At 34.8% G+C, this 16970-nt stretch overlaps 1 protein-coding gene across 1 annotated transcript; it reads left to right on the forward strand.

Moving 5' to 3' along the window:
* The first annotated feature begins 1353 nt into the window (after nt 1-1353).
* On the forward strand, nt 1354-6327 carry LOC113749637 (indole-3-acetic acid-amido synthetase GH3.17-like). Its single transcript, XM_027293449.1, has 5 exons — nt 1354-1634; nt 3582-3875; nt 4029-4130; nt 4227-5008; nt 5434-6327. Exons 2-5 carry the CDS (start codon nt 3583-3585, stop codon nt 6132-6134), a joined length of 1878 nt encoding a protein of 625 aa, XP_027149250.1. The 5' UTR covers nt 1354-1634; nt 3582; the 3' UTR covers nt 6135-6327.
* Nucleotides 6328-16970: the final 10643 nt, after the last annotated feature.

Genomic DNA, 16970 nt, shown 5'->3' on the forward strand with positions numbered 1-16970 from the left:
GTGCCAAAAGTGAAAACTTGACTACTTTAATTATATTTATTTCATCATGTTAGATTGTATTCAAATAATTTTTATTTGATTATTTTTAGGGATAATTTCAGAAACCTCCCCTGAGGTTTCTGACATTTACACTTACCTCCCTTGTGGTTTGAACAATTACACTGACCTCCCCTGAGGTTACTAATCCTTTACAAATTCAGTCCAAATAATTAAAATATTATTTTAGAGAGTGAAATTAGAATTTTGTACCTGATTTGTCCTTTGTGCCACATGTCCAATGAATGGCAAAGTATTACAAATTAATTAACAATTAATAAACTTTAACGAGCTTAGTTTATAGGCAAATACGTATATCCTATTTAAAGTATTGACTCTTTACAGATATTTTATTTTCAAATATTTAATTTATGATAAATATATTAACATTTGTAATTAAAAATTAAAAAGTGTTAAAGTAATATTCTTGCAAAAAAAATCAGTAGGTTATCTATTTAATATAAATTAAATATTATTTAAAAAATAAATGGCCTCATAAACTATTAATTTTTTATGACTTTCATCCATTACATGAGTAAAATATTGGCTCTTTATAGATATTTTATCCTGAATCATTTAATTTATGTTAAATACATAAATATTTATAACTAAAATTGAAAAAGTGTTATATTAATATTTCTACGGAAGAAAAACTGGTAGGTTTTGTGTTTGACAAAAATTAAATATTTGAGAGTAAATACAAATCTGTATTTGAGAATAAATATTTGTGATAAAGTAAATGTTTGAAAGTAAAATACATGTAAAGAGCTGGTACTTTAAATAGACAATACGTATTTGCCTATAAACTACGCTCGTTAAAATTTATTAATTGTTAATTAATTTGTAATACTTTGCCATTCATTGGACATGTGGCACAAAGGACAAATCAGGTACAAAATTCTAATTTCACTCTCTAAAATAATATTTTAATCATTTGGACTGAATTTGTAAAGGATTAGTAACCTCAGGGGAGGTCAGTGTAATTGTTCAAACTACAGGGGAGGTAAGTAAAAATGTCAGAAACCTCAGGGGAGGTTTCTGAAATTATCCCTTATTTTTATAAGTTTCAATTGTAAAATTACAATGAATAATAATTTGATGATGTGTTGATATTTTAGTATTTGATTATTTGCTAAAATTTAACCATAATAAAATTATATAACAAATTTTTATTAGCTCTACGGAACACTCGCGAAGGAAGCGGGACAGGGGAGAGCAGGGGGCGGGGGCTGGGCATGGGCGGGGGCGGGGGGGGGGGAGTTTGTAGGCAGCGGGGCGGGGATGGGGCAGGGGTCCCCGCCCCAACCCGCCCGTTGCCATCCCTAATAATCTCCGGTCAACATTTGATGAATATGGACTGACGCTAACAACTTCCTGTAGCACTGGTAATTGGTCAACCTTTCGAGTTCTGACAGCTTCACTGTTCTCTAGTCCCTGCATCACTGAAAAGCAGTCGACAAAAAGCAAATGTCAGAAAATTCTTACTTCTGTAAGAAAATGTCAGAAAGAAAAGCAGTCGACAAAAATTAGGTTTCAAAGGCTTAATTTTCTGCAAAAATTTTTGCGGTGGAATCATAGTGCAATCAAGTTTTTTCCAGGTGAGGTATATTTGCGCCGTAGGATTATATGCAATCAAGTTTCTTTTAGGTGATGTATATTCGCTTCCTTTATTAATTTCCTCCTGTTGTTTCTGATGTGATTCATATGTTTTCCTTTTTTCCTATGCGATATGCTTACTTGGCCATATATTTACATCTTTTTGAACGGTTTGCATTTGTAGGTCGAAAGTCAACAAGATTCATACAGTCAAGTTGTTAATCCTGTCTAATATGTAATTCTTTTAGTTCTGTTTTTTTCTGAGTTTTGGTTATCATGCTGATAAGTTTGGTGATATTAGTTGCCTCTGGTTGAAGGACGAAGCTCTGGTAAATTGGTAGTCAAAACACTACTCACCTTTTTATCTGGCAAACTCCGTTTACTAGAAAACCCCCAAAATCAACACTTCTGTATTAATTAGGGTAAATTACACTATATCCTCCTGTGGTTCAGTGCTTTTCCATATAAATTTCTTACCATTTCAAAAACTATGCATAACTCTATCATAGTTTGGATAAAAATGTCAAAATGATCGGATTTACATTCAATAATATAATCTGCTAAAATATAAAAAATACCCCTATGTTAATATGAAAACTACTTGTTAACCAAAGGGATGTTATGTATAGATTTTGAAAACAAAAGGTAGTTATGTGAAAAAACACTAAACCATAAGGGACTAAAATGTCATGCATTTTGTATTTTCATATTTTGGCCATTTCAGACATTTTAGTTTCTAGATGAGGATAATCTCAACATTTCAGTTGATAGGGATATAAACGAATCTAATCAAGTTGAAAACCCTAATGTTCAAGTTTGTTTGATTATTTTAACAAGCTTGAAATTTTGTTCAAATTTGACTTATTTATTTGCCAAACCGAGTTTGAACGAATTTTTTATCGAGTTTGTATGTTATCGAACATATAAAACTATTCAAATTTGGCTTGACTAGTTGGTTAACCAAACTTGAACGAGCTCTTACCAAGTGAACTCGATTCGAGTATCGAATAGGTTAGTTCATTTTTCAGCTCTATGAGTTGGTTCCCTTATAGAGTACCATTTTTGTCACTTTGAAACTTTAGTCCCAACATAAGGGTTTATGCATAGCTTTAGAAACTATAGAAGGGTTACATGGAAAAGCATTAAATCATAGGGGGTAAAGTACAATTTGCCCTATTAATTATATTGCAGAATACAATTGGTATCTAGTATATTTTTGCCATATTTTGGAAAATGCATACGAATAAGCTTCCTTTTATGTATAGAAATGTGCTATTCATTTAAATTTTGGATCACCTCTCTAGGGGTATTATTAGCCAAATCAATCCCAAATATTAAGGTACTAGAGCTCAAGATCAAAGAAAGTTAATTTGTGGTTAAGTCCGAGCTCAAGTTCAACGAATATCACGTGTTCCTGCTTGAGTTTGACTCAAGAAAATTATGAGGACGAGCTGAAGCTCGAGATCAAGCTTGCTCAACAAAATATAGATAAAAACTATATAAGCTAAATAAGGAATATTATATGGAGATCCCACTCAATTCGTATAGCAACTCAAATTACTCGAATTTGATTTGAGTTAGATTTTGACTGAACTCAAGGATGGATATAGATCCATAAGAGCTCGATCGAAGCTATATTCAAGATCATTTGGCGATTTTGGATTGTGAAAGTGATGAACATAGCATAAGGAGACTAAGTAACTCAATGAGTTTTTCTGTTTACTTCATTACAAATTTACAATGGTAACATACAGCAAACTAACTAGGCATCTAGGGGAAGGGAATGAGGATGAGAGGATGGATCACCCAGCCAATGGGTTTAAGAGAGCTTAACCATGGCGTAAATCTTTTTATCAAGACAATGTAGTTGAGCGTGCTTATTCATTAATTAATTTCCCCGTATATTTCCCATCCCCAAACTCAGATTCTGCATTTCTTTTCTTTACCAGAATGCTGCCAACCTTTGATCCAAGAGATACTGAAGCTGGTTCGAGGATCTTGGAGGATATAACCAGCAATGCTGGTCATATACAAGAACAGGTCCTGGAGGAGATTTTAACTAAAAATGCAAGCACCGATTACTTGAAAGGTTTTCTTAATGGTTACTCTGATAAGGAACTATTCAAGAATAAAGTTCCTGTGGTAGATTATGAAGATATCAAGATTTACATTGATCGAATTGCACTGGATGGAGAGCCATCTCAGATTTTAACTAATGATTCCATTACTGAGCTACTGATCAGGTAAATCAGTTTCTTTGATTTATTGTAAATAGATTAAAGGAAACTCCTAAATGGAGTGCGCGTAAAGTCAATAGTGCTGAAGAGCGAGTTATTTCTATTCGTTTCCATGAATTTCTTGTTTTTCTTAACTGATAACATCAACTTTGTTGGCAGCTCGGGCACTTCAGGTGGGAAGCAAAAGTGGATTCCAAAAACTGCTGAGGAGGGAGAGCGCAGGGCCTTCTTTTTTTGTCTCCTTGCTACTGTTCAGAATAGGTAAATTCACTAATGCAATGAATTTACAGTTGTTATTTCTTCGGCAGAATTATGAGAGTCAAATAAAAGGTGCTAAATGTATAGCTTTGAACTAAGGTACCTCCACGGATTAAACGATGGGAAAGTGCTGTTCTTTGTCCTTATCAGCCCAGATATCCACACTCCTGGTGGCTTAGTTTTAAGAACAACTACAGCAAGCGAGATAAAGAACAGAAAAGACAGATATCCTCAGGTTATATTGTGTGAAGATACCAATCAGAGCTTGTATAGTCAATTACTTTGTGGCCTTGTGCAGCGAGATGCGATAGCAAGCATTGGTACATTTTTCGCCTCGGGTTTGCTAAGGATAATCAAATTTTTTGAGGAACATTGGCAAGAAATGTCTTCCAACATAAGAACTGGACAAATGAGTGATTGGATCACTGACCCTAAATGCAAAAGGGCTGTCTCCTTGATTTTGAGCAAACAAATGCCAGATTTGGCTGATTCAATTGATCTTGTATGCCAAGAAAAATCTTGGGAAGGAATAATTAAGAAGATCTGGCCAAGGATCAAGTATGTCCAGGCCATAATTACTGGGTCCATGGCACAGTACATTCCCGCGCTTGAATTCTATACAGGCAGGTTACCTATAGTTTCAAGAGTCTATGTTTCTTCAGAGGCATGTTTTGGGATAAATTTGAAACCATTATGCAGTCCTTATGATGTCTCATATACTTTTATACCAAACATGGCTTACTATGAGTTCATACCAATTGGCAATCATCAAGATCCAAACTGCACCAATAGCAAGGATGCTCGCTTGAAAGATCACATTGTGGATCTTGCTAATGTTAAGATTGGCCAACATTACGAACTTCTTGTCACAACCTGTACAGGTAAGATATATATACTTTTGACCTAAAAAAAGTTCTCTATACTTTTGATTGACCCAATTGCATATGGTTTACTGTAGACGTGAACTATAATTCTGTTAGTTTGTCCCATGAAGAAGTACTCTGCAGACACAAAATTCCCTCTTGAACTGTTTGCATCTTATCACCAGAAGGTGTCTTCCGATTTCCATCTGAATCTATTTATCATGTTCTAAAATGGAAGTATCTCCATTTGTTTCTGCTTTACAATTGCCTTGAATATGTAATGTGCAAGAGTTGTTCTGATGTTCAAATTTGTCAGATATAGGTACTGCATTCTGGTTTTTCGTACATCTATTATCCTGATAAACATAAACAATGTTGATTGGGGAATTTCGAAGCTCAAACGCTCTAATATCTAGAATATTGATAGAGGCGTGTACTTTCAGGTTTATACAGGTACAGAATGGGGGATGTTCTCCTGGTGACAGGTTTTCACAATATCACTCCCCAATTCAAATTTGTACAAAGGAGAAATGTGGTTTTGAGCATTGACACAGATAAAACAACTGAACAAGACCTCCAGAATGCAGTTACAATTGCAATGCATATCCTTGAACCACTTGGGTTCTTTCTTTTGGATTACAGTAGCTATGCTGATACATCCTCTATTCCTGGTCACTATGTACTCTTTTGGGAGCTTCAACTGAGATCCAATGATGACTTTCCTGTACTTGATCAGGTTAAAATGGAAAAATGCTGTAGTTTAGTGGAACAATCTTTGGATCTGCAATATAAGATGCTGAGGAATCAGAGCAACACCATTGGCCCTTTGGAAGTAAGAGTTGTCAAACAAGGTTCATTCAATGTGCTCATGGACTTTTATGTTTCTCAAGGAACTTCTTTAAACCAGTACAAGACACCTAAGAACATAAAGTCTGAGAAAGCCATTGAAATTCTGGACTCCAGAGTAGTGGAAAATTTTACAGCAGAGAAGTGCCTAATCAAGACTCGTAGCCTGTGGTCTTCAAGAATCTTTTTGCATATTTCATCCTTGGTCATATACCTTGTCTTGCAATGTCGAAATGTAAAAGTACTTCACCATTGTATGGACGTATTTGTTTTCTACTATTTTTCAGCTTGTTTGTGAAGCTTGGTGGATGAGGATAGTATCTGAAACTCTTGTACTCATCAAATTGAGGGTAATGCTATTATAGTAGCAAAAGATGTTACACTCCTCTCATGGAGTCTCCTAGTGAGAGTTTATTCTCTCAGGGATTTTGAGTGACAGTTCTCTCCTCTCCTAGAGATTTCTAATGATAGCTTTTGTAGTTTTTTTGCTATTTTTTGCATTAGATCTAAGTTTTTGCATATTTGGTTGTCGGATCTGAAATCTTTTAGATCTACCTCGTTTGATCTCACTTTAACATCTGAATTTAAATCAGCTCATTAGCAGATCTGGGAGAAAAACAGCATTGGAAGCATGCATAGATGATATTGGGGCAATAAGTGTTTTATCTTTTGATATTTTTGGAGTTTCACAGTGTAATATTCTATTAATTTTCTAGATTTGTAATATCTAAACAAACACGACTAATTTTGGTTTTCATTTTTCTTTCTTTTGAAAAGATCATCTACATCTGACTCTGCTCCACTTTGCTTTCCCTTGGAATGCCCCTTTGCAGCACATATATTTCTTTATTTAATTCTTGGGCGATGAAGGTGACACTAGGAGATGGTGTTATTTTGTTAATTGTTATCAATTGAAAGCAACTTTTTTTTGTTTAAAGTATCCTTCATTTAAAGTCTGAAAAGGCCATTGAAATACTGGACTGCAGAGTAGTGGGAAGATTTTACAGCAGAGAAATGCCTAATCAAGTATCCTAGCCTTGAGCTGAAGAGTCTTTCTGTGCATTTTATCCTAGATGAAATACAAAGGCGGTTATACATCTGGTCTTGCACTATTGATATTTACAGGTACTTCTTCGCCATTATGATGCATTTGTGTTCTGCTATGTTTTCAGTTTGTTTGTGAAGCTTGGTGGATGAGGATAGTACCTGAAACTCTCGCACTCGTTAGATTGAGGGTAATACTATTCTAGTAGCAGAAGATGTTTTCCTCATAACCAATTGGTTCTACGCCAAATGTAATTAAGTAATTATAAATACTTTCCAACATTAAATTCAAATAGAGGATGAACAAAATTCATCTTTCCTCGATGTAACATAAAAATAAAATAATTAGTTTCGTTCAAGTAATTATGGCATGATATGAGGAGGCATGAATTAGGTCATTATTTTTAAAATGATTCACGCCCTTATATAGTATTATTTATGTATTAGGTCTCAATATGTTGCTTCTTAGATACAACAATCTAATTTTTCCTACATTGTAATCTACTCCAATTTAAACAATTGAAAATAAACAAAAACCTAACCTAAAACCGTTCTTTGCCCCATATAAAAATAGTCCAACAATATATACATCTCTCTAGTGTATTATTTTCGTAGTAGCAGCAACGTTAGTAGAAAAAATAGGGATGATTTCAGAAAATATCACTCAACTCCTCTGAGGTTTCTAAAATCTCACTTGCCTCTCCTGTCAACTTGATAAGACTAAATATTCTTATCAGATGTCACAAATCCTCAATATTACCCTTACTCTTAATAACTATTTAACCAAAAAATCAAAACAAAATCAAATTTGTAAACCAAAAAATGTAGATTAGAACAAAAAAAAATTGTTATATGATAATGGTCTATATTTCTCTATATTGAGATCATGGTGAGATAGCAAAGGACGTGGATAAATTAAATCTAGTTAAAATCAACCACTTAGGAGGATTTTGGTGTAATTAACACCTTGAAAACTTTCATAAACAGTTATATGAAAGTCAAGAAATTTTTTTAGAAATTACATTTGAATACATGATGTTGTTTAAGTTGTATTGAAAAATTAAAATAATCTCTTCATATATGTGAATTCTTCAAGGTGTAAATTTTGCTTTATTTCAAAACAACTAAAATAAATAGTTTAAGTGAAGAAATTTACATTTTATAAAAAGTTAACCTTATTTTTTTTTTATTGTTGTTGGAAACTTTATAAGTAGGATAACATAAAGATAGTACTGGAATAAAAGTTTTATCTTTCTTGCATTTCCTTCAAAGGGGCTAAAATGTTACAATAATGTCAATTTAAGAGAAGTAAATGAGATTTTAAAAATCTCAGGGGAGCTGAGTGATATTATGAGAAACCTCATGTAAGCTCCGATGCAACCAAATACAACCAAAATACTCAACCAGACAAGTAGTCAAGTAAATACAATGACAAAGAATATAAGCAATTTTAAAGCACAAAAATAGAGTAACAATAAAGTAAAAGAAATTCAAACCAATCAAACTCCCAAACTTCTTCCAAACTTGGAGTTGAATCCACCAAATAGTTTCTTCAATTGATGGTAGTGCTAACCAACTTGTACAAGTGAAGGCTCACTCCTTCCTCACCCCAAACATACTTTGGTTGAGCAAAGGAATTTTACTACTCTCCAAGTGAACCCTCAACTAGCTACAATTGAAAGTTTACCCACTCAATTAAGAATTACTTTATACAAGTGAGGCAACCTTTATCAAGGTTTTACCACTCCAAGTGATAGGTTCACCTTCACCAAGGTTTTACTCCTCCTAGAGAGTAACCTTCACTTGAGCAACCTCACAACCCAACTTTCCCAACCCCTTATACAACCAACAAAGAATATTTCTACTCAAAGATCTCACTTGTAAGCTTGTATTTAGTGTTGGCAAAAGTCTGTGTCTTCTTGTGTTTTGGGGTATTTATAGAAGGTGAGAAATGGCTCCAAAAGGCTCTCCAACGGTCAAATATTAAATGCTGTCGATACTAGCCGTTGGCCTGTCGGACGTCCGAACCATTTGCTCTGCGTCCGAACCATGCGTCCGAACCACCTATCGGACGTCCGAACCATTTGTTCTGCATCCGAACCCTGCGTCCGATAGAAGTCAGAATGTTCAACTTTCATTCTTTTTGTGTCGGACGGCCGAAGCAATGAATGAGCGTCCGATCCAAGCGTCCGAAGAGTATCGTCGTCTGTCGGACGCCCGATCCTCTATCGAGCGTCCGATCCTCTACGTCCGAACCTTCATATTTCTTAACTTCTCTTTGATTCAAATCTTTTCGATTCTCTTTTGGATCAATGACCTGTTCTAACAAATTTCTCACATAAAAACATTAGTCCAAATCTACATTTTGGTTTGTTAATCATCAAAACCAAGGACTGATCAACCAAAGTCAACAATCTCCCCCTTTTTGATGATGACAAACAAAATGAAGATTTCTTTGATCAAATAAGTTCAAATAAAACTCCCCCTTAGAAAATGCCAACATACAAAGAAATTTCAATAAATCCTACTCCCCCTTTTGGCATCAATCAAAAAGCAAACTCCCCCTTTATTTTTCAAATCAAAACCATATTGAATGTCAAAACTTTCAAATGTACTTTCAACCATTTAGCACTTTTTGGATCAAATCTTCATGATGTACCTAAGTATGAGAAATTTCATTTGGTATTTTTTCTTTATAGGGTCATTGGGAGTTAGTACAACATGATCTAGCAATCCACATGGATTTCATACCTTTTCTCATATTTTTCTTTACATAGCAATCATTTTGCATATGTCCAAATTGGCAACAAAAGTGACACATGATAGAAGTATTTTGCACATAAGTGGATTTAATGCAACTAATTTTCTTACTTTTTATCATAGCAAACTTATTTGTGCCTTGAAAAGATTTGCTTTCTTTTGTTTGAGAAAACTTTTGTTTTTCATTTTGGAGAAACTCGTTCAAGTCATTAATTCTTTTCTTTAACAAATTTTGTTCCTCCAACATTTTTTCATAAAACTTTGTTTTCTCTTCCAACTTCCTTTTCAAATTATTTTTGCAATCAAAAACACCTTTTTGATTTTTTAAATCATCATTTTCCATTCTCAAACATTTGTTTTCTTGAAAAAGTTTGGAGTTTTCTTCCAACAAATCATTTATTTTTGTTTTCAAATCTTTATTTTTAGTATAAGATTCTCTCAAACTTTTATGCATTTTAATCATAAGAATTTGCACATCATCATCTTCATTATCTTCATCACTAGAAGAGTGATAAGAATTTACCTCATCTTCTCCAAAGGCCATTAGTGCCATTTGGGCCAACTCTTCTTTTTCTCTTTTTGAATTGCATTCATCCCATGTAATTTTGCAATCTCCTCTTGAACTTCTCTTGTTGAAGATCTTCTTGAAACTTTTGATGTGAGGAGTTATATCATTGTCCACTTCCATGTTTTCATTACCCATGAAGGATGGGTTATCCCCCACTTGAGATGCTTTAAAAGCTATGCCTCTCTTATACATTCTTGCATTTTCTTCCTCTTGCACTTTAAATTTCAGGTTTAATTCATAAGAGGTTAGGGAATTCACAAGAGATTCAATGGACATAGAATTTAAATCCTTTGCCTCTTCTATAGCATTTATTTTGTTTTCCCATTCTTTTGGCAAGGCATTCAAAATCTTTCTATTTTTCTCACCCAAAGAATATTCTTTTCCAAGCAATTTAAGATCTTGAATAATGTCACAAAATCTACTACACATCTTATCAACATTTTCAAGAGGATGCATTTTGAAAAATTCATATTGAGAAACAAGCAAAGATTTCTTTTGTTCTTTAATATCTTGGTTACCTTCATGAAATTCACACAATTTATCTCAAATATCTTTAACTGATTTACAACCTTTAATTCTACTAGATTCATTTACATCTAATGCATTGCACAATATATACATGGTCTTGGCATTCAAAGAAAGGTATCTCTTGTCTTTTTCATTCAATTCTTCTCTAGTCTTTAATCTACTCAAATTAGTGGTAGAGTCAACTATTCTAACTTCATAAGGATCATCTTCTACCACATACCATAATTCAATATAAACGGATTGTAAGAAAATCATCATTCTTTGTTTCCACATGCTAAAATGAGAACTATTAAACATAGGTGATCTATCAATAGATTGCCCTTCTAAAAAAAAACATTTATGGTTGCCATGATCTTTACTCTAAGCGGTTAAACTTAATCTCTAGGAGACCAAACTCTGATGCCAATTGTAAGCCCCGATGCAACCAAATACAACCAAAATACTCAACCAGACAAGTAGTCAAGTAAATACAATGACAAAGAATATAAGCAATTTTAAAGCACAAAAATAGAGTAACAATAAAGTAAAAGAAAATTCAAACCAATCAAACTCCCAAACTTCTTCCAAACTTGGAGTTGAATCCACCAAATAGTTTCTTCAATTGATGGTAGTGCTAACCAACTTGTACAAGTGAAGGCTCACTCCTTCCTCACCCCAAACATACTTTGGTTGAGCGAAGGAATTTTACTACTCTCCAAGTGAACCCTCAACTAGCTGCAATTGAAAACTTACCCACTCAATTAAGAATTACTTTATACAAGTGAGGCAACCTTTATCAAGGTTTTACCACTCCAAGTGATAGGTTCACCTTCACCAAGGTTTTACTCCTCCTAGAGAGTAACCTTCACTTGAGCAACCTCACAACCCAACTTTCCCAACCCCTTATACAACCAACAAAGAATATTTCTACTCAAAGATCTCACTTGTAAGCTTGTATTTAGTGTTGGCAAAAGTTTGTGTCTTCTTGTGTTTTGGGGTATTTATAGAAGGTGAGAAATGGCTCCAAAAGGCTCTCCAACGGTCAAATATTAAATGCTGTCGAAACTAGCCGTTGGCCTGTCGGACGTCCGAACCATTTGCTCTGCGTCCGAACCACCTATCGGACGTCCGAACCATTTGCTCTGCGTCCGAACCTTGCGTCCGATAGAAGTCAGAATGTTCAACTTTCATTCTTTTTGTGTCGGACGGCCGAAGCAATGAATGAGCATCCGATCCAAGCGTCCGAAGAGTATCGTCGTCTGTCGGACGTCCGATCCTCTATCGAGCGTCCGATCCTCTACGTCCGAACCTTCATATTTCTTAACTTCTTTTTGATTCAAATCTTTTCGATTCTCTTTTGGATCAATGACCTGTTCTAACAAATTTCTCACATAAAAACATTAGTCCAAATCTACATTTTGGTTTGTTAATCATCAAAACCAAGGACTGATCAACCAAGGTCAACACCTCAGGGGAGGTTTCTAAAATTATCCCAAAAAAATATAGTACAAGTATCCCCTCATGAATAGGTAAAGTTAGAAATATTAGTGCAAAAAAATATAAAAATAACGTATTGTTTAAACCTCTATTGATAAAAGTACAAAAAAGGAGCAATGGTGCTGACTCTTTCAATCACTTTTTATTCTCACTTTCCATTCTTCCCAATTACAACTAATGAATACTCACTAAATACCTTTATCATCCGATACATGTAATGTAAGGACTATAATTATACAACTTTATACTAGCGTGCATCCGCTTCTCTTTGTCTCGATGAGTTGTAATTTACGACAAATCATTATTTCCTTACTATATTAATTGCACGAGTTGGAGTTGCTACAGTATACGTGGACCGGTTATCCAGTAATTTTGAGCAACTTTGAGGGCATTTTGGATGGAGCGATGGAAAGTTTTCTAGCTTCTTAGTATTAGTCACTGGATCGCGTAGTGCTGCAATCTTGGCCGTTCAATTTGTCCATTGTTTGGCCTACATTGGCAGATGGATATGAGAAAACAAACAAAAGGACTGTTACAATTTTTGACCATAGCTCATCTTCTTCCTCACTTTCCTATAATGTTGTTTAACGAAACGAGTAGCTCGAAAACTCGAATATGCTCAGCACGATAATGCTTGAATTTGACTCGTTAATTTTAGCAAATGACCAGAGTTCGAGTCAGAAATATATTCGATTAATTAACGAGTCGAGTCAGTTCAAATTGTTTGTTATTTGAGCAGCTTGTTTGGACTCAATAAGGAAGGGCATATATGTTATTTCATAAACTTGTGTGATTAAATTGTGGCATTTGTATGAATATCACCAAAATTAACAACAAAAACTATTTGAGATTTCGAGCTCAAACTCGAGCTTGTGTAAACTTGGCTCGTATGTAATAAACGAGTCGAAATCGAACTCGAGCTCGAGTCACAAGTCCCATTTGTCGAGCCGATCGTGAGCACACTTCAAGACTTGTCCACTTAGTCAGGTAAGCTCGAGTCTAGCTTGATAGATTCACGAGTCGAATTCGGGAATCAAATACTCGACTGGACTCTGCTGGATTAACAACACTTCCCTATTCTGAATCTCATCTTATTTACCAATTAACTCACAAATTTTGCCTTTCACCAAAAAAAAAAAAAAAAAAAATGCACACGCACACGCACATACACAACATCTTGGGACTTTACCAATTAGGTTGAAAGAATTGGCTTAGTTGAATTTCTCCTCCAAGAATATCTTGTCCAATGGTACCTGATGCTCCCTCCATCCCGCTGTCTCCCTCCATCTAAGAACCTTAACACCCACCACTTAGACCGCAAGGATATAGTTTTTGTCCTATTTTCCCATATGTTGTTTGGATAGAGTATTATTTGAAATATTATTTGGAATAATTACTGTAGCACTTTTTGTGAGATAAAAAGGTGGTTGGGAATATAAAAAGGTGGGTTGGAAAATGTGTTTATGATGCAATCGAAATATTATTTGGAATAAGTTTATTATCCAAACAGGTGTTCAAGTCGACGTGTGTCTTTCAATTTCTTCAAATTTTTGCTCCACTTCTTTTTTCCCCTTTACTTTCTTAAAATTTCTAAATGTTTTGACAGATTGAATGGAAAATTCCATTAACATTCATATTGATTTTTGTATTTGGTAAAATCAGATCAAAATTTGATTATCAGTAATTGCAAGTTTAATTTGTGGTAATAAACAAGTTGTGCACAGTTGTGCAGTTTTTCAGTTAATCTCCCGCCGCCATCGCCATCGCCATTGTCATAGTTGAATTTCTTCACCAAAAAAGCATGGAGAACTTTAGGTGATTTTGAAAGGTGAACTTTTCACTATATTTCTGTTAACTTATTGGTTTTGAGTTTATCAATTTGGCAGTCATAATTGAAGGTCTCATTGACATGGTTTGAGTTTATACTAGGTTTTGATTGATTTTTACTATAGCAGTTTAGCGCTACTAACCAATTTGGCACGTTAGATCAAACTTTTTTTTTTGAAGGTCACATTGACATGGTTTGAATCTATATATGGTTTTGTTTGATTTTTTACTATAGCAGTTTAGTGCTACTAACCAATTCGAGAAGAAGACCGGTTCATAATTGGACCGACTGATCCGATCCAGGTCAAACGACATTGTTTGAAAGAGTTGTGTATTTGGAGATGATGTTCCTGGAAAGGCAAGGATGAGCCATAAGGATAGGTAATAGCCAGTCTCCTGGGAAAGGCACAGAAGGCTGTGCTGTCATTATCTTTTTTCTTTTGAAGTGGTACTAATTATTTTAGGACGAGCAGCTTTCTTTTCCTATTTTAAAAGCTTTGAATCCATGATTTGATCCAAATTCTTGCCGGGGTCGGCCCACAGCCCACACCACTTTGAGAACAGGAATAATCATGCATCATCATCAACTCCTCTTTTCTGCCTAATAACTTGACAAATTTCAGAACCAAGTAACATAAGATATATTCAAAAACTCACCATGTGATTGCTTTTTCGTCCACAAATGCAGATTTCACCTAATTGAGAATACTTAAGATGAAAAAAAAAGAGTATACTTAAGATAGCATTATCAAGTGATTTGGAATTAATTAAAGTGTTAGAAGCTTTTAGGCTTTAGCTCTTCCAAAAGCATCCATCATTCCTTGGAACAAGCAGGGCCACAAGAATATGGGGGAAAAAATAGCACATGAAAGAAGGAGGGGACCGTTACAGAAGCGGCAAAGGTTGGCTTCCCTGAAAGAATCAAATATAGGCGTTAGAGAATAAGGCTCCCGAGACTGACCAGAGATGCACGCTTCCTAAGGGTTTGTTTGGATTGGGCATTATTTACCCAATTTTATTTGCTTACATCATCATTACAATTTTCAATACACCTTTTTATCTTCCCAATTATCTTTTTATCTCACATACATCACATCACAAAAAGTGCTACAGTAAAAATATCCCAAATAATCCCAAATAACTTACAATCCAAACAAATTCGCATGGATGGGGCTCGTGAAAGCATTTTAGTTCCTAGATTTTCTTGCGTCTACAAGACTTATAAAGAAACATTCTAATATAAGTATTTTTAATAAAAATACTTTTTAGTTATAAAAAATTAGACTAAAATTAGTTACCAAACAATCTAAAAATACTTTTAGTACTTAAAAGTGTTTTTTTTTAATGCACAATGGAGGCTTAGTTTTTTTTTTTTTTTTTTTTTGTCGATACAATAGCTTCCTATATTATGGAAAGGGAGAGGACCTGAAGAGGTTTTGGGGTAATCCGGAGGGAACTGAACTACCACCAAATCAGACAAGTGCCCTACATACACCTGAATTTTTTAAACAAGACCACATTTAATTGTGACAAATTGGTGGGAGACAAGATTTGAACCCTTGCCTCCCATCCTACCTTGCACAATGGAGGCTTAGTCGAAGCGTGACTTTATAGGTTTTGGGTTGGGGAAATTTGTTTCCAGAACTGAGAGTTGCTAAAGTTTGTTTGGTTGACACTTCCTTTACTGTTTTTTGTTTACGTTAAAGTAGAATTTGGCAGTTATTCTCTATGTTTTGTTATTCTGGTTTAGTAATTAATTGGAAGGTGATATTTGTGTCAACTGAACTGCGTATCTAGCCCCCGCGTGAATGGTCCAGCGGCAGCGCCTCTCACCAGTGACCCTTGAGGTCACAAGTTCGAGTCTCCGCTACGCTGAATTCCTCCGCGCACTTAACGTGTTTGGGCCGGGTTGGGGCGCTGGGTCCGGGCCGTAGGGGATTAGTCGGGCCCCGTAAAGATTGACCCGGACACCCCTGTGTCGAAAAAAAAAAAAAAAAAAGAACTGCGTATCTAAATTCAGAGCTAACAGTACATGAGAAGGGACTTGTTTATATTTTGAAGTTCATTTCATTTATCATACATGGAAAGTTAATTTCTGACAACTCAATCTGCTTCAATTCAATGGGTGGCAAAAAGGAGACCTGTATACACGTCTCAGCCACAACAGATGATATCCCACTGAACCGGATGTGTTTATCAACTCTAAGCATAGTCCCTCAATTCACTAATTGAAGCCACGTGGTTGTTCAAGAATAGCAATCGTGAAGTCTTTTAATTTAAGAGTACCTGTTTGATAAATCAGTTCAATACTTCAATTTAATAGATTTAGATCTTAATATATTCAGATCATTTGATAATGAAAAATTGAACATATGAATTAATGAAGTGGTATTAAATTTTCTAAGTAAAATTTGATTTCAAAATTAAGTGATAAGTATATTTACTTATCAATATTTACTTATCATTGAATGTGGTATGAACTCAAATATATTAAATTTTATACTTAACAATTTAATAATTTAATGAATTCACAATTCAAATTTTAGATTTTAGATTTCAGAATTTAATTTTCAAATTTCAATTTTATCAAACGCATTTCAAGGATAGCAACAAATAAGTGTAGCATTGGTCACCTTATGAGTGTATTGTTGGTGCTCTTCTTTTGTTTTTCTTAGAGGTGCAAACAAATTAAACTGTTCGCGAGGTCAACGTTCGACTCGAGATCGGTATTGACTGAGCTCGAGCAGCTCGTTTATAACACGAGTCGAGTTCGAGCCATCTGTATGAAGGCTCGTGAGCTCACGAGCTGCTCACGAGCTGTGAGAAATTACATTGAGCTGTGAGAAATTACATAAATATCCCTACTTATTAAACTAATTACTAAATTAGAAACTAGGTAACAATTTCTCCAAGGACCAAGACAGTGGACAG

Source organism: Coffea eugenioides, chromosome 10, assembly GCF_003713205.1.
Source record: "Coffea eugenioides isolate CCC68of chromosome 10, Ceug_1.0, whole genome shotgun sequence".
Lineage (NCBI taxonomy): Eukaryota > Viridiplantae > Streptophyta > Magnoliopsida > Gentianales > Rubiaceae > Coffea > Coffea eugenioides.